This window comes from Echinococcus granulosus (genome assembly GCF_000524195.1).
Source record: "Echinococcus granulosus chromosome Unknown EG_S00251, whole genome shotgun sequence".
NCBI lineage: Eukaryota > Metazoa > Platyhelminthes > Cestoda > Cyclophyllidea > Taeniidae > Echinococcus > Echinococcus granulosus.
The window spans coordinates 30,664-49,968 of NW_020170631.1; the positions used below are offsets into that span (position 1 = coordinate 30,664).

General features: G+C 41.6%; 1 protein-coding gene across 1 annotated transcript; it reads left to right on the forward strand. All coding sequences in view use genetic code 11, as the record gives it.

The window, feature by feature from the left end:
- Positions 1-13,084: 13,084 nt before the first annotated feature.
- EGR_10682 (hypothetical protein) lies at positions 13,085-18,128 on the forward strand (the record flags this gene model as incomplete). Its single annotated transcript, XM_024499931.1, has 4 exons — positions 13,085-13,203; positions 13,234-13,301; positions 17,121-17,247; positions 17,870-18,128. The coding sequence occupies 4 exons, from the start codon at positions 13,085-13,087 to the stop codon at positions 18,126-18,128; spliced, it is 573 nt and encodes a 190-aa protein (XP_024345656.1).
- Positions 18,129-19,305: the final 1,177 nt, after the last annotated feature.

A 19,305-nucleotide genomic window follows, 5' to 3' on the forward strand; every position in this document is an offset into this window, starting at 1 on the left:
TCGTGTGGAGCAATCATGGATTGATGCATCTTGTCTCTGAATCCTAACATTAAATTGACTGGAATTCTACTCCGAATGCCTTGCCACAATAGCAGCAAGAAAGATGTATTGATATGATTTGGAGACCTTCATTAATAGCAATGTCGGCAGATTGTCAACTACATTAAAAATGCTTTAAATACTGCTTTACCTGGCGGCATGCAATCAGTGCAAGACGAGGCATGTACACTGAAGCATCGTTACATTAATGTTAGCCTTTTAGGCGCTCTCTCTGCTTTCTGCAGCTTTTCACTTCATCTACTTGCGGATTTCAGCTTGCAATGTGCCTGTTTGGCATAGACCTACTTAAAGCAACTTCGGCAGCTTACACCGCAGCAATCATGTGGGCTACTCTTGCCAACTTACGTCATTTTTGTTCTCCACAACTGCCCAGTTAGTTCCAAGATTAGTTTTAATATAGAATGGGGTGTTGCATTTAAACACCTGTAAATGCAACGCCTCGGCTTTTGGGAATGCTCATTTGGTCTATCCTTACGAAGGCACTGTCATGTTCACAGTGACTTAATGGTCCCTTGATGGCTCCTCCTTTCTGCCGAGCAGCGGGTAAATCTATTAATGAAAGATTGGAGCTATCATCACAAAACTCCTTCATGAGGAAAAAATAAGTCGAAAATCTAAAACGAATAGGTAACTTTTTAATAAGTTGAAATTTTTCTCCTCTTTGAGGAAACCACTTAACTTGCAAATTCCATTTCACAACTTGTAGATTGTAAATGCAGTGCATGATCTATCTGCCCACAGCCACGTCATCAAGCATCTTTGCGTTCGGTGGCAGCAATGGTTGTAATGCCACAGATGTGTCACAGGAGCACTTTACAGGTGCCTGACCGTAGGTTGCACTTCGAAATACATAGCAACAGGGGATTAGATGCCTTTGTGCATGTTATTGAGAGCAGCTTTTGCATTTCAAAAGGAAACATAGGTGTGATACAAATCATGTCACTCTCTCTGTACAAACAGTCTAGACTTCAGAACAACGAGCCATCTAGCGTCATTCTCATAATTCCACCTACACCTCCAACTTAGCAAACATTGATTTTGAAGTGTATCATTGCAAAATCAAGCTTTTGACATCAATGACAACTAGTGGAAACGCTTAGAGATATCACTGAGCCTAAAAGCGATGTGGTCACTAAATAGACAAAGAACTTGCAGAAGATTTTGCCCAGAGTAATTTGCCACATTGGAAAACAGGATGACTTCCCCAAAAAAACTGTGGTAATTCTAAATAAGAAAGCCCGAGATTTTCAGCTCTCTATTTTGATTTAAAATCAGCAAAGTATCGTGCACTGAATGAGCAAGAAGTGAGGATGCTACGACTGACATATGAATGGCAACCCCTAACTCAAAAGGCAGTGAAGAGAGATTTTCATGCTGATACAACCATGCTAATTGACTAGGAACTGTTCCTGTCGACATTTTTCTGCCCTAGCTACAATCAGTACAAAAGAACCCTTAAATGGACCGAGTAACCTACTACTTCGGCAAAGTGAATCATCTTGAACACCTCACAGGTCAGTAACCTGCGCAAAATACATTTATTCAGATTGTCATATTGAGTATACATAGCCAGTTTTGATCTGCAACCGTCAGATACGGGTGAGAATTATACAAAAAAAACTAAATGGAAAGAGATATCCTTTCCACATCTTGGACCCTTTCCTGAAATCTACAGCTGGTTTGCTGGCAGCCTGGGTGCTCTTCCATAAAACCACTGCAAGTAATCTTGTAAGTGACCATTTCAAATCAGAGTGATGTGACCTGATGGAAGAATAGTCAAACTGCAATTATGGATGTACACATTTGTCAAGTTAAAATGTGAAATTCAGCGTTTATGGCTGCATTACTGGCCAGCTCATTCAAGGCAGTGCATATTCCAATTGATAAAGAAAAGACGAAATTACTGCAAAAAACAGCTTTGCTTCAGCAAAAGTAGAGAAAAACACTTGGGAACTAATGCAGACGACTTACTGTGGATAAGGCTGTTGTTGTGCTATAGCTGGTGAATCTGAGCATGGATTTGCAGAAGTCTACTTTTGCGTAACAAGAAATTGTACCATTCTGCAATTCTGACATATTTGTGCCAAGTAGATTCAATCAGTTTCAAGCCACTCACATGCGCACGCTCGTGGTGGTGTGGGCGTGACCAGTGCGCCCCACTGTGGTTTGTACTTCTGCCTAGCAACTTGACCGCATAGCCAGGTAGGTAGATTGCCATAGTAAACTACTTCTCCCCTTTGTATGAAGTCTTAACGAGCTCGCATATGCTTTACCAGGCCTTCAGGGGCAGCGCATAAACATTGGGCATTGCAAAATATGCACTCCTTTCTCACACAGCCTAATTGAATTTGATTTAAGTAATAATTGCGCATAAAGGGAAAAAGCTGTCTGTTAAAAAAGAAGGTGCAATCTGGACTTAAAACTTAAGGCTGAAGACCTGTCCTTGTGCTTGTAAGGCTTTGTCCTCCCGGAGCAAGAAATCAAAACCACAGATAAAAAAAGGGCAGCAGGCAATTTCGTCTCTTCTCATGTCAAAAATTTCAGTGTAAACATGCTTACATATAAGTGCAGGAGGGCTCAATAAAGTCTGAAGCAATTACCTGTTCCTTGACAGCCCATTTGATGTTCTCTGCTTGTAGAAAGAGAAATGTCGACTGACGCTACGAATAGAGCATGCAATCAGCTTGTGGACTGGCAGGACACATCAAACTAAAGTAAAACATACTTGGAATTGGCGCTAGAAGGCCGTCAGTCTTACTGAAGAAGTGTGCAGAGATTGACAAAACTTCATTTATGTAGTAAAGATATACCTAGTCACTTTTGCGCATGGCATAGAGTTAGAGTAGGGAAATATTCCTCTAATGGTCTCCGACATGCCGAGGGCTAAATGCATCTGGATTAAGAAGGAGGATCACTGTGCCTAGTGACAGGCACGTTCTTAACAGCCGTTTCTAAGTACAAAGTTTGATCATACACCGTTATAATGTCCATTTTGAAGAAAAATTGGGTGCATTACAAAGTACCTATTAAACAAGCATATAAGTCTTGAAAAGCTGTGCGGCTTTTCTCAGAGGGAATGACGGAGAAACGTATATTTAAGTTGTGATGTGAAGCGTAAACGAGATAAAATAGAGTAAGATTTTATTGTGAAGAGCCCCAAGACTAACTTATAGAAAAAGCAGGCGTAATGCAATAGTGGAATATGCAATGTGGACATATAGAAAGGTTTGGATGCCAAGTCGACCACATTATTACCCATTTTTGAGGGAATAGTCGTTTAATTTGTAAGAGTAGAAATTGCAGCTTTATAAATAAGATAGAGAGACCTAAAACCTTACAGGGATCAGTTGTTGTCGAACGATAGGCTGCATGGATTGTTAGACAGGAGCATATATCCACAGTCTGGCCTCGGTTTGGCAGGCAATTCTACTCGTTTCGTTTATATCTGACGAATGAATGTGGAACCACTTGCCTGCTTACCACTCTGGCTACCAGTTTGTGGTATGATCTGATTCACAGCGTGTAATAACGCCACCAGAGCACTAGCTATTTTTTTCACCAATGTCGGACTTGAACCTTGCTCTCACGTACTGCGGCTACTTTTTTGCCTATCTCTTCTCCAGGTCAAAGTGAAGAAATTACGATTTTATCTCCGCACCTTTTCCAAAACGGCGTGTATCCACAAGATGCTGGGAATTCTTTCTTCATTCGATCTCTTCTTAGTCCTTTTCAAGCTAAACAAACTTCTTTTCTACACATGATAACACCGGATAGAAGTCGAGCTCCTTGGCCGTTTTGTTTAGATACTGCTACTTGATACGCTGGAAATTCGTTTGGACCTCAAAAGCCCTGAATTGATAAAATTTGTCACTACGGCTAAACTCGAGTCAATTTACACCTTGCACATGCGCAGAGCGCGTGATTTCTGCAGGATGATCCAACTGTCACAGGTAGACTCAGGGCAAATTGATATTGTGCCCGGTAGACAAGAAATCCATGCTATGTTGCACGCATTCCACCACCAGCAACTTTCGCTCACACATCATCCCGACGAATGTGAGTGAGGATTTATCAATCTAACACCCGCTACTGTAGAAGCATCCCCGTGCAATCCCACCTTTGTAGTTTCGGTTTGACTTGGACTCTGCTCAAGACCATGAAACAGCCGGAGTGTATTAAGGCCACGAAGAGGACAGAAACGAGGCATCATCTCTTCCTCCCATCCTCAAAAACGGCATGAGGTCGCCTCGTGAATCGCAATTTCACAGTAGGCAATATGAGGTCCTTGAAACCTTTATCTGACCACTCGTTCCTCGTGAAAAAGTTTTCTGCCCACATGCACTTTTCATTAAGTTTGAAAAATGCATGTTTTAGTTTACAGAAACAGAAGTGTGGCTGACGGATAAACCACCTCTCAACCAAGTTGTACAACCGCAGATGTCAGAAAACAACCTCTGCATACTTGGAATGGCCAGCTCAAAGCGGCTTCCATCACTAATGTCACTCTACTTAAGCTGCAAAGGTGTTTCCCTACGGCTTATACATCCTGAGCCCATGAAGAGTTTTATCTCCTAGGGAAAGATCGTTGGTCTACAACAGATCCACAGTACTTCCATCAAACATCTTCTTAAAATTTTTGTGTGGCTGTGTGCGTACTGAACTTTGCATACTTCACCCAAAACTGCTCCGATACCCGTGAGGCTGTACAGCCTTTCAAGGAAAGAAGGACGGAGGAAGGAAAGGCGGCATGAGGTATTCGGTCAAGCTTATTTCCAACACTACCAAAAGGGCCTAAACAGGCCTGCGTGAGTTTACTTTTTTTCTGAGATGTTGTCTTCAGGAGTCTGCAACAAATTCAGTCTGTTAAACTCCACTAACTGAATCACAGAAAAGAAAATCACTTTTCCATTTTACTAATGTCTATGGGGTAGGTTTTATTTTTTTTTACAAGAAGGCCTCAAATTTGCACCTTGAGCCTCCACTCAATTCGTAGAGCGGTACTAAAGTTCAAGAGCGGAGGCATTTGCCACCCACAGAAGAGCTGGGCGAATTCAAACCTAATAAAAGTGGGAGCTGGATAGGATTGAATAGTCTGCATGGTAAGCTACGCAGGCAAAGACGTAGTTCTCTCACCTAACTCTCTGCCGTTCCTACCCCTCTAACCGCTTCCTTGGACTGACAATTACGGTGCTCCAAGAGTTTGGCTTTCCACCTCTGCCTTATCGAGTTCTAGTACCTGTACCAGCTGCCATCAGTCGTAGGAAACAGGAAAATCCACTACCTGTGCGTAAACTGACCTGACAAATTCAAACCAGACTTTGGATATCTGGGTCTGGCCTTTCAATTTGCACCACCTCTCACCTAGCATGTTCACCACATTTGTTGCATCTCGCTATGTGTAAGGTGAGGAGACAATGTAGTCATTCGAAATGGCTACAACTTGCGCGCATTTCGCCATTGAGATGTTGAGCAAGTGATCCCTAATTATGGCCCGGCGGAGCAGTAGGATCTATTCTGCGGCTCGGCTGAAATACCACGTAAGAAAAGAAAGCCGTGTTAGCGGATGAGAAACTTTGGTGCAAAAGAGTCTTTGAAGTAGCTCCATGGAGCAGCGAACAATGCCAAAGTCGAGGGATCAAAAGCGCCTACAAATGTCTCGCAAGAACTCGGGAATAACCCAAGGCAACGCCTAACCAGCTTAAAAGGTTGTCTCTAGCCTGACGCCGTGCCCTCTCCCCCCGACTTGATGCTAGGCAAATATGCTCAGTAAAGAGCACAACATTAACACCGATTTGCGTCCTACATGATTAAATGTTTTTGTTGAGTTGAATGTAGCAGAATGGTCCTCGAGTGTGGGTGAAAGTAGAAAAGCAATGATTTCTGTTGTGAGTGGGAGGATAGTAGGACTCCTCCGTCTGGCCTTAAAAGTCAATCGATCGTTGCCTGCATAGGAATTTCGAGTTCTATGCAGATAGTACTGAAATGATAGGTGATGTCTACGTTGTCAACGTCACTTATGCCAAACAGTATAAATGACTATCTGGTGCCACAAGAGTGTGAAGCTGTGCTCTGCATCAGTTTATGGCAAAGCTTGTACTAGTTACTAGTTAAATGCTAGTTACAACTGACTTTGTTGCCTCCGTCAGCTTCCATCTCCACTCCAGTCACATGATAGACCTTAATTTACCTGTCTATCATATAGGTGGTCAAGGAGGGGGGAGGAAACTTCTAATTGAAGTCTTGAGATGAGCTGTCTAAAGAGAGCAGCGGAAGCCTTTCAGTATTCATTATTTCACTACAGAGTTGAATGTAGTAAGTACAGTAGAACTCAAGGGAGGCTAAGGCTTGGGGATAGCATTCAGGAGCAATGCATCTCGCAACCGTACGTAGCGTAAGTTCTGATTACTCTGGTTAAAGGGGAAAGACAGTGCAGTTTTGCCAAATCATTTGTATTCCTTATGGTGAAGGTGAATACATAATCTAGTTGGGATGTTTCCTTCTCACTAGACACATCTCCTGGTGATGATTAGGCGAAACGAGACCTATAAAGCATACCGCTAGTATGCGTGTTCCTGTGATAAAGAAATGAAGTAAAGATAAGGCTTTCTGTTGAAGAAGACAGTTGCAGTCTTCTAGGTCGCACTCAGCAGGCTTTTTGTTCTTTCCTTGAGTATTCTATACTTGCCACTGCCTTTATGTTATGCAAAATTGGCATAAATATGACGTCTTATCTACCACGTAGTGAAAGGAGGCCTAGACCCTCTTAAGCATGGAAATGCTATCAACGCCTTCACACCTAAATTGTAATGTAAAAAAAGGACCACTGAGTCTAAAGCACTTTTTGAGGCCATTTAACAATGGAATATTTGGACTGTGACAGCCAATTTTCCTCGCACCTCAACAAAGAAAAGGTCCAGTATACCAATCGAGCATTTCAAATCACGACCGGCACAAGCTGAGGTGGATCTTTTGCTAGCACTGCCATTATTACCGCGCACGTGATATTTAAGCTTTGGTTCAAATCAATTATGATAGGAACTTATTTTCACCTCAAAAAGTAAGCGTTTATCGGTTTTGGAAAACGACGAATTTGTGCAAAAGAAGTTGAATTATGCTTGTATTCATGCAGTCATTGAGCATATTCTGCGTTCAGCCCTTTAATTGTTTGCATTCACAAAAGCATTGGCCTCAACAGCGATGCCATGACAGCTAAAAGAGAATGAATTGGCGGTAGGTGCGTAAGCGAATCCAGTCGGAAGTCGAACCATTAATATAAACTTGGCTTATAATCATCCACCTACCCAAACAATAAGGTAAAAATTTCCTATGAGGCACAACCACAGAAAAAAGTGTTAAGTACTGACAATAAAATTACGTTAAACACAGTGAATCCATTAAATTAGTTTACCTATCACCAACACAATCATTAAGCATGGCAAGGATGTCCGCTATCAAGGTGTTCATTATTTCAAGATTTTGTTCAGTATAAATAAAGTTCATAATCGGATTTCTGCTTGCCTATTTTTCTCGACCACTCAATTCTTTGTGTCGACAACGCTAAAGAGAGGTAAGGGGTGCATTGCTTCGAATGGATTACTTTTTCATGCACAAACATCGTCGCTGTGACAGTAGCAAATTTGGATTATAAAACTGGCCATTGACAGTAATGCTCGACAGCTGAAAAACATAAGATATGCCCAAACATTACCGCAAAAAAACGCCGGCGAATTTGCACTAGTCAATTTTTGATGGCATTAGGACATTTACAATGATTGTGGCTGATGGTGTTTTGCGAGCGCTTACTGTCACAAATTGGCTTTTCGAATGCCTAAATTTTATATTGCACTTCCATACAATCAAATTTGCCTGTACCAAGGAATGCGCGACTGTTTGTTCGAATTACCAATTACGGAGAAGGTTTTACTGATAGGCAAAAATTCGGTGCTTGATAGAAGGAAAAAGCAAGAGACGTTTGTTTCCAAGCGAACCCCAAAGTGTGTCACATTCATTGATAAATGTATCGGTGTCAGCGCTGACTCGGGTACATCTGCCAAAATGAAATTAGGCAAAGTGTCGCTAACACGCAAATGACGTTGACAACGGGAGTTGTTTCACCCTCTTCTTATGCATGCGATTTAAGCTAGGGGGGTTATAAAGTAAGGTGCCCTAGAGCATTGGGGATCTTATGAGGAGAATACTCTCAAATCTAGGCAGATGTTACAATGTATTAAAGTAATTAATTTTGCTATTCCTAATGTTGCTGGAAAGTGGACGTAGTTAGAGCACGCAAAAGAGTAAAAACTACGGATTTTTGAGGGATGATATGATTAGTCATGTGTGGAGAGCTTATTGAATACAAGGTGGAATTGGCTGCAAAACGAGGGGCCTTTTTTAAAGCCAGCGAATTTCTGGGCTCATTTGAATCACCCACGTTTGCATTGTACATGGTGTGCCGATATCAGACCCCTCTTCCATCTCCATTGTCTGTGCTAGCCACCTCAAAACCCAATCTGGCAATTCACATCTGTTAACACTACACCAGCGCCATTACTGGTAGTAAAGAAATCCTTAACCACTATTACTCTGGAGTTTGCCTTAAAAAAAAGTGATGTTTAGTTGTGTGAGTTCAAACCAATCTAATGAGGAGATTAGGCGTCAGGAAATCTCGCTATTTAATGGCTAAAATCGTGTAGCACCGCAATTGAAAGAATTCCATGCGACATGTAAATAGTATCTGGAGGATAAAGTTGTGCGCAAAGTTGCAATTCGAGTGCAACATGATTTTATATGTTATCAGATCGAGTAACCATGCTGCGATTGTTGTGTCTGGTCTTTAGTAATAGCTGACTGCCAGCTAGTTCTGTTCGCCTTTCACGAAGGTTGAGCACACTACCACTGTCTCACTGCTCATGCATCGCCAATAAGTTTACTTAGATATTAAATGACGCGAAGGGCTGCTGTCAGCTGATGGTCTGCTCCCACTGAAATTTTTAGAATATTTATTAGGTTCCTGTTACGGAACCTGTTCGAGCATAGCACAATTGGCCCTCGCGCTGCTTCTCTTCGGGTTGGCCAATGCTCAAGTAAATAGGCTGACGTGGAGTGCAGAAAGAGCCAAAGTGACGTCAAATTATAGTCAATCAACATCGACCCATGTCACATGCAGCTGAATTTTAATCAGCAGACGCATCTTCTCATATGTGGATCCTGCATTTCACTGGTGTGCACGTTGTTGTAAGTGAGACGACGCTTTCTCAACATCTAATTTCTTTACTACAGTACTCTTTTACACAACCAAACTGATATTTGCAAGACTGGTATCAAAATACCTATTATTTTGAATTACGTGATGGGGACGGGCCAAGTTTCCTCCGGTAAATAATGCAAATGATTGCTGAAATTTCGATCCGAGTTGTTGTTTTAGAATTGCATGTACGACATATTTAAAATCACCAATGGTGCCACGCAGGTTCAGACAGGTCGCATATTTACAAAGCTTGTGCAGTTACGTAGGACCTATCAGACCTTAGGGCATTTAGTAGCGCGTGTCCCTCTGCCATGTTAAGGTAATCAGACGCTCATAATTTATGTGCAAAGGCATCTCATGCCCATTGAGACTATTAACTTGGACTTGACTACTAGATGAATAGTTTTTATTCGCCCTCATTGTAATTAGCAATTAAACCATTAAAGCAGCATTAACTGACTACTTTTTCATGACAAATAGTCATATTTGGTTAGTATAAGCACTTTGCACTTCAGCACGTACCTCCGAGCTTTGCATATTTAGCCATGCAAAATCTTCTAAAGGAATATCAATAAACATATTCCAGTAATGTTACAATCACTGGTTCGTGGAACATGCTTTTCACTAGTGCAGGTCAGTCGATTACTCTATGGCAGCCTCTTAAATGGTGTGTACCTTTTCCACTCCAATTGGTAGCCAAGGGATTTCAGGGTGTAGGTACAACTCTGTAAAACTTTTGACGTCAAATGCAGACATCTGGTATGTAGGTACATGTGACCTTCTCGCATCATATGGCGGGACGTGCTATGAGGCAATTAATTTCTTCTAACTCTCGCATACACGTCAGTCATTCATTTGTTGGGGAGCGCAGGGCTAAGTCTGAATTTGTCTCCCCAATTAAATAAATTTGTAGGACAAGGAGCATGCATCAGGGTTCATTGAGCAAATTGCCAACTTAAGTCAGGTGTGGAAATGTAGGAAATATCATTATATGAGCACTAATGTCAAATGCATATTTACTATACAAAGTGTTTGGTCTGAGTCGTGGAGTAAAATCTAATCTTGCATCACCAAATAGAGTAGCGATGATATGAGTGCTGTGCCTGATCTTCAGCAATTGCAGACTGCCAGATAGTTTGGTCACGTTTCACAGAGGTTGAGCACGCTGCCGCCGTCGCACTACTTATACTGGCCAAAAAATTTTATTTAGAGATTAAATGCCGCAAAGGACTGCCTTCTGCTGATCGTTAGCTTCCACCCGATTTTCAGAATAGCTTGTAAGTTTCGGTTACAAAACACTTTCAAGCATGGCACAATTACTGCTGTCGTTGCGTCCCTCCTACTTGGTCAATAATCAAGAAAATAGACCTATGTGAAGTGCGGTAAAACCACAGTGATGTCAAAATATTGTCAATCAATGCCCACCCTCTGCAATTTAACCAGCATACGTCTGCACGTGCATGTTCTCATACAGGAATAATGAGTTCTATTGGTGCACACGATATCGCCATTGAGACAACGCCTTTCTGAAGGCTAATTTCTTCACTACAGTGCTCTTTGCACACAAGACTAACACCCAATACCGATCATTTTGGATTACGGTCTTGGGACCAATTCATGAAACTGGAACCAGCTATTAGTCCTACCACTGTTTTCTTCGGCAAATGATGTAGATGATTTTGTAATTTTGGACTCAAATATTGTATTGGAGTTGCATTTATGGCATTTTAAAATCATTAATGACGCCCTGAGGCATTGAGAGCAAATGCGAATTTAGCTTTTTTGACAGGGTCACCACTGGCGCATCACATTATTTAAAGAACGTCAGCACCTCCTAAAATGGATTGTGTTTAATTTTTTGAACTCCAATGTTTAGTCAATTTAATTGCCAGCTCTCTCGTCTGTAGGCCTTCGAAAATGGCACGAAATGGTACTTCAGACATTACTTTATTTGAAAACAGTTAGCCAGCTTTGTTACCTCTCCACCAAGTGTCAATTTCATTGGCATTTCCATTATTTTTATGATTTCTTTTAATCACTTTTCTCAAAATCATCCCAAATTATAGCCATATGATCTTAGGTGGTCCTGTAAACGCTTTGTTGATCATACATTAAGAATGAACTGCCACCCGCGATCAGACGGTCTGTATTTCCATGACGTCTGTGCAGTTACTTCAGGGAATATCAGAGTTTTGTGTGTTCATCACGGATCAATCACAATTGGTGGCTCACAAATTAAATGCAAAAGCATCTTACGCCGATAAAATTTCACGAGCGTTTGCCTCGAGACCATTATTTAAAACTTACGTACTGGATGAGTATTTTCACCCCATATCATTGTAAGTAGTACTTAAAATAATAGCAGCAGCATTGTCTGCCAAATTATTATTATCAGGAAACATAACATATTTCTCTTGACCTTGCATGTCTAGCCATGTAACGTCTTTTGAAGTAATGTCAAGAAACATACTCCAATAGTGTTGTAATCACTGGTTTCTTGGGGCAAGCATTTTATTAATGTAGAGTAGTTGGTTACTTTTGATAGCCTCTCAAATTTCCTGCTTTATTCTACTACAATTGACAGGGTAAATATTTTAGAGCGTACTTAAACACCACGGAATTTATTGACGTCTAATGCGAAAGAAGTTAGGTATGTGGGTGCATGTGATTTTGTTGAATCATTCGACATGATGTTTTACGAGGCAAATAATTTATTCTGAGGCCCGCATATCGTCATTTTAATTTCACACAAGTGGTGACCAATCCCTCAGAGCATGTCAGTCATTCACTCTCAGCGAGGAGTGCAGAGCCGCGCAAACGCTCGTCTCTTGAATTAAATTGCTTTGTAGGAAAAGGGGCATGTATCAAAATTCATCAAGCAGAATAACAGGTCAGGTTAGGTGTACCTCCATCTGTTTATGTATAATTGTGAGGAATATTATCATATACGCATTAATGTAGGATGCATTTTCAATATGCAAAGTGTTTGGTCTGAGTGAATTCTTACCTAACAATTGAAAATTGAAATTTTTTATTAAAATAAAAAAGCCGGTGTTTGATTTCTTGCTTTTGTTACTTTTGATCGCCCAGCTGCGTGCTTCTTATGGGCGTCATTAACAGGGGCAGTACAATGACATCCAAAATCGAAACAAATGACTCGATATGCAGAACTGACTAAAGTGGAAAAAGCGACTTTGCAATAAATTCTTTACTTCTACATCTTATAAAAGCGTCCGCTTAAATGTGCTTAAGTTAGAAAAGCAAATCAGTGCAAAGAATGCTGTCAACTTGAATTAATTTACCAAAACGCAAATTACTCATGGGTATTCCATCGCTCTACTTTGGTGAGTGTGCCAATACTGTGGGAGGTATTCGGTGCTGATACACTTGAATCGCTTTAAATGATAAATTTGTTTTACGCACCACTTTGCCAATTATTGATGTAGGTAACCATAAACGCGCTATTGCCAGAGAAAACGAAGCAGCCGTAGGAGATGTTGGTTTACTTTGAATAATTCTCATAAAATATTAGCAAACCCGCCTTCTCGTCTCTCACTAAGTCCACTGAAATTGATATACACTTATTTTCACTCTAACTAGGTGCTGACTGAACCCGTGAAAACGTACTGCAAGCACTACAGTCACACTTTTCTGGCTGCGATATGCCGTAAGTCAGTGCAGTGTTGAGAACTAATGTGATCCATTGATCCCAAACGCGACCTAATAGAAAATGTACGCTTGTCTGTGAAAAACGTCTCAGTCCATATCACTGCAGACATGTGGGTTGGTGGTAAACAGTTAAAACTTTTATCAAAGAAAATCTTTTCACGGAACAAATTATGCCCTGTGAATGATATCCGACGTAAATGGATAGTTGGATGCATATATTACAAGAGGTAGAGGTGCAGAAAATCAGTAACATATAGGAAGGCGAAGAGCACACAAACTGTGTCCCTTGGTCAAACAGTGTCTCACTTTGGTCTCCATGCTTCATGTAAGACAAGGAGCAGCATGTTTTGAGCGATGTCAAGCATTTATCAATAACTTTAAAATGAAGTCGGCACTACCAGCAGTTGCGCATGTTCACTAAGTTGAAGGATTGCTTCCCTTTTGACTTTAAAAGGGTGAAATGAACCAGGAGAATGGTTGCTTTTACCTCACAAACCACACGATCCCTCAAAATATTCACATCAGAATAATACGAACGCTTACACTTATTCCCACCTATAGCCCTGAGTTACAAATGAGAAAGTAAATCCAGCTGATTCCATTTAGCTTCACTGCAAGCACGTGCGTACTAAACCTGTGCGAACTTGCTGTAGGCACCACACTTACACCCATGCATTTCTGGCTACGATATTGTGTAAGTCAATGCAGTGTTGAGCGTCTTTTACTCGCCGGTGTAACTGCCGTGTCACCCTGTTAGCCAGCCATAGTAATGAGATACCTTCCAAATTAAAGACAATGCCTTTACTTAAGTCCGTATAAAGGAGTCAGACTTAGATTTCCATGTATTTGGGATGCACAGCAGAGGTGAAGCACTGCATTCCTGGTGGAAAAAGAGATGAAAAAAAGATGAGGTGAAAAGTAAAATAATCCTTTTTGCAAAAGCAGCTTTTTAGCCCTCTCGGGTAAATGGCTCAAAATGTGCACTTTGGTGGTGTATAAATTGCATATGAAAAATCCTCTGGAAGAAATTTGGCTAACCTCATTGGCAAAAGGCCATACTGACAAGATAGTTGAAAGTCGACGTGTGGAAATGAAGACATTCTAAATGTCGTCAAATTTGGCTTGTGACAGTCCATAAATGAAACCCTTCGCTTTGCCTATGGAAGGCAATCTACAAAGTTTTAAAAAAGAATTAGAAGGAGGTAGATTTTGTCTTCAACTTCCAATTTCAATCATCACATTTACACTTCACGATATCTGTCCTTGAGGCCAGAGGCCCTCGTGCAGTTTGCTCCACCAGCACACGTTTAGCTGCTTGAAGTTGATGCACTCGTTTGCTCACTTGGAGAATAATATCCAGATTGTTAATTCACCTTATCGCCCTTCTAAATTTCAATGTTAGCATCCCGAATAACTGATTTCTCTTGCAGCTTTTCCACTCAGGCTTCAACACCTACCGCAACGCCTGATGCACAATGGCCGAACTTGGTCATTCTCAGGTAACAGATGTTTTAGAGGGACAGAAATGTAGAAATTTGGACAGAATTTCATTTGCATGATATATTTGGTATAATTGGAATCACATTTTGCCTATTTTTTCCCACTCACAGCAAACGTCTTACCACTCAGATCGAAGTATTCGCCCAATTGGACAAGGACTGAGATGCGGCAAATTTTTCCTTCCTTTTATTCTGGTGCACTTCAGTCCGTCTCGCATCACATGACTGAAGAGTGTTGCACAGGCGCAGCGAGTGCACTTTGGCATGGGTAAAGGCAGCCTTCTCTACGGGCAGCTTTACGCTTTGTTATGACGCTGATAAGAACATGACGCCTGTCGTGCCCTGCAGCTTCTTGTATCTCCAGCCCAATGGTATGTAAAGGAAGTAGAACAGATGGCGTCTCCTCTTTGCACATGGGCAAAATGGCTGGCAGCAGTAAGGTTTGACACCGCTTGTTAAGGTTCGCGGCAGCCTGTGGCAGGCAAGTTGGTCAATGCGAAGTGCGGGTGTTGTGGAGGGAAGTGGATTGATGTGGGCATGAGTGGAGGAAATGCAGGAGTTTATACTATTTACTCTGCTTGACTTTAGGCCTATTCAGCTTACCTCTCAATTTTGGGCAAAACCCACAGCAGTGGTTGAAAAGGTTAGTAAACTATTCTCCTTTCCCCTTCCCCTCCTCATTCACCTAGGTTTTTTGTGCACTTTGAAAATGACAAACTAATTTAATTCCCTAGGCCGCAAACTGGTCTGTGGCATATTAAACAGTGTCCGAATTTCGGAAAGTAATCAAGGAAAAGGGGAAATAGAGGAAGTCAGAGAAGGATATTGAGATTTGCAAGAGGGCATTTATGTCAGGCTCGTGCTGATACTTGACGACACCGTGACGACATCATTAACTTCGGCAATGGGGACCACTTTGCTGCCTGTTGAGGTTATTTTAACAAGTTTTGCCCTCCATAAGGTGAGGTGAGGTGAACTGAGGAGAGGCTGTGTTCCTTACCGCGCATACGTTCAAACGGTCATCGCATCAGATCCACATCCACATTTCATGCCTGTCACACATCACCTTGTCTTCCTCCCAGGTTCTCACACATCCTTTGTGGAAGCTTTTAGTCCCCTAATGTTATCATTACAAACATCTCTACGTAGCTACTCGATTGACTACTGCGTTAGGAACCTTCAGACCAGGTGTCAGCATTCGTCACAATCACATCCAACATCTATGACATTCTGTACGGGTATTCAGCCAGCCAAAGCATGAGCCGACAAGTTGCCTCGATTTCAGTGTATAGATGCTGTGCAATAGTGGTGGGAGTGGGAGAGAGGGGTAGCGCTGTAGCAGAGGCACCACCACTTCCACCTCTTGTCACCAGCGTGTGGATCAAGCTGCGAGATACTGCAAAACAATACAGTTAAGTCTTTGCCTTCATCCACAATTCATTCACTTCCTGCTTACAGGTTCAAATGGCAACTAATTCTACTAAAGTAGTAAAAAATGCCCACTACTGCATGGACTCGCGCTAGGTGTAGGTGGGTTACGGAATATATTCTTAAAATGAAATTGTGAAAGCGTGGGATAACCTCAGTACCAGTATAGGAGGTTATTTATCTTCGCAGGAGTCAATAAATGCAAGCAATTCATTCTTAAAATAAATATTATCGTCTCTTCTCTCTGCTCACCATGGTCTAGTACAGTCACTTAGCATCAACCGATGCAGAACACAGCCTTACACATTAATGGCACTAGGCGGAGGTAGTCAGTTTCAACGTCACGCATATGCAATCTTGGTAGCAAGTACAGTATCCGTTCCTTTTAAGCATCTATCTGGTAAAACAGCAAATCTCCTCAAAGGCAGCAATTCCAGCTGTTAAGAGAAGATAAAGTTTCTCTACTATACCTTATTTGCATTGCACAAACACACCTCTGCCCCAATTATATCTGGCGCACACGATTTAAGATCTGGGTAGTGTAAAGTAAAGAGGTAATTAGAGCACTACAAGTCTTATGAGGGGAATGCTGTCATATCTAGGAAGATGGTGTAGAACTTTGAGTTCTGGCAATTTATTTCACGGTTTTTGTGATGCCGGGAAGTGGACGTGTTTTGAGCACATGAATGAGCAAAAACAACTAAATTTTGGGGATAATATAATTAGCCATGTGAGGAGGGCTTATTGAATGCAGGGTGACAGAGGCTTCAAATTGGCGGGTTCTCCAAGAGCAACGAAATTCTGTGCTCATTTGAATCATCTACTTCATCATTGTACATGGTGGGTCAATGCCAAACCCCTCTTTTAGATTTTAATTCCACGAAGTGTTTGCGGTTACGTCAAGGCATAGCAGATAGTAGGGCATTCGTCACGGATCAATTGCAACTGATGTCTCGTGCCCTTCTCGCAAAGTTATGGTCAATCAGACGCCCATAATTTAAGTGAGAAGACACCTCCTGAGTATAAGGTTTACAGGTGTAGGCTTCGAGACCGTCAGCTTGAACTTGGGTACTGGATGAATATTTTCACCCGACTTCTTTGTAAGCAGTATCTATACTAGTAAAAGCAGCATTAACTGCCGCGTTTTAAAATATGATAGATAGTCCTATCTTGGTAGAAAAGGCACTAGGCACTTAAACTTAACACACATTTCTCAGTTTCGCAATCACTGGTTCGTTTAGCTCGCTTTTCATCAGTGCAGACCAGTCAATTATTTTATGACAGCCTCTTAAATGGTATGTTCCTATTCACTCTAATTGATAGCGAAGAGATTTCAGAGCGTAGGTGAAGCTGTGTGACAATTTTTGACATCAAATGCAGAAGACGTCAAGTACTTGGGTGCATGTGATCTTGCAACATACGGCGAGAGGTTCCATGAAACAACTAATTTCTACCATCTCTCGCAAATCGTCACAACACTTTCTTACAAGTGATGATCAGTCCTCTCCTAGTTGGTTAACACTCAAGTAGGTAGACTAAAGTGAAGTGCATTAGAAACCACGAAGACGTTAAATTACTGTCATTCAACATCCACCCATGTTGCATGAATCTGCGCTGTAAACAGCGGACGCGCGCAAGTGCGTGTTCTCATGCGGGATTCTTGAATTCTAGTAGTGCACACATTGTCGCCACTGAGACGACACCTTCTCGATGGCTAATTTCTTCACTACAATGCTCTGTGCATAAGCAACCAAACTGCCTTTCACATGACTAACACCAAAATACTGGATATTTCTGACTACAAAAAAGGGACCAATCCCATGAAACGGGAAACAGCCATTATTTTTACCATGAGTTATCCAGTAAAAGATGCAGATAATTCCTAAATTCCGAGTCCAAAATCACCAATGACGACTCGAGGCATTGGGAGTCAGTGTGGCTTTAGCTGTTGCATGTCATTTTAAAGTCAACAACAAGGTCACCACAGGAACATCACATTGCCTAGAGAACGTCAACATTATTTCACATCCGCAATGGCATCATTAGATTCTGTTGAGATTCGTGAAACCCTAATTTTAGGCAATTTAATCACCAACGGCCAGGCTTTTATGCATTCGAGATTGTCTCGAAATAGCAGTTCAGACGTTGCTTCATTTGACCACGGGCAACCAGCCTTGTCATCTCCTCAACTAGTGTCACTTTCATTTGCATTCCCATTATTTTAATAATTTACCTCCACCCTCTTCAGAAATCAGCTCAAATTATATCCAGATGTCCATAGGTGATCCTGACCATGGGAATGAAATGCTATGCGCGTTCAGACAGGTCGCACTTCCACGAAGTGCTTGCAGTTACGGCAAGGCATATCAGAGCGTGGGACATTCATCACGGATCAATTGTAATTGATGGCTCGCACCCCTCAGCTAAGCTAAGGCAAATCAGACGCCCATAAATTATGCGCATAAAAATCCCATGCTTGAATTTGCGTATTAGATTAATATTTACACCCGACTTAGATGCATATGGCATTTAAACTGATAAAAGCAACATTATTTGCCAACCGTTGTCATAATAGATCGACTTGTTTGGTAAATAAAATTCCGAGGCACTTAAACTTAGCACATATCTCTCGACTTTTCCATGGTTATCCGTGTAACGTCTTCTGGAGTAATATCAAGAAACAGACGCCAATCGTGTCGCAATCGCTGGTTCGTGGAGCACACCTTTCGTCAATGCACGCGATTCCATTGTTTTTACGGCCCCTTGAATTGTGTGCACTTTTCTGCTCCAATTAACAGCGAGGAGAATTCCGAGCGTAGCTAAACTCTGTCAAATTTGACGTCTAATGCAAAAGACGTCGAGGACGTGGGTGTATGTGGTCTTATTGCATCATACGCCAATATGGGTTATGAGGCACTTAATCTCTACTGACTCTCTCATGTCGTCACAGCAATTTCATACAAGTGGTGATCATTACCTCAGAGCCTGTCAGTGATTTACACTCAGCGAGGAGTGAAGAGCTAAGCAAGGATGAATCTCTTAAATTAAGCACTTCAGTAAAACAAGGAGCACGTATCAGAATTCATCGAACAAAATAACGGCGCAAGTCGGGTGTGCTTCTATCTGTTTATGTGAACATGTAAGGAATATTATGATAGAAGCATGAATGTCGGGTGCAGTTTAGTATGCAAAGTGTTTGTTCTGAGTTGTGGAGCGAAGGCCGCCCCTGCATTTGAAAAGAGCGAATTTTCTGAAAAGAATTAGTACGGTGTTCGATTGTGTGCTATTGCTGCCTTCGATTTTCCAAATGTGTACTTTGGAAAGCGTCATTAACAGAAGTGGCACAACACCACTCAAAAAAGCAATAAACTGTCTGAAAAAGAGAACTCGCTGAAATGAAAG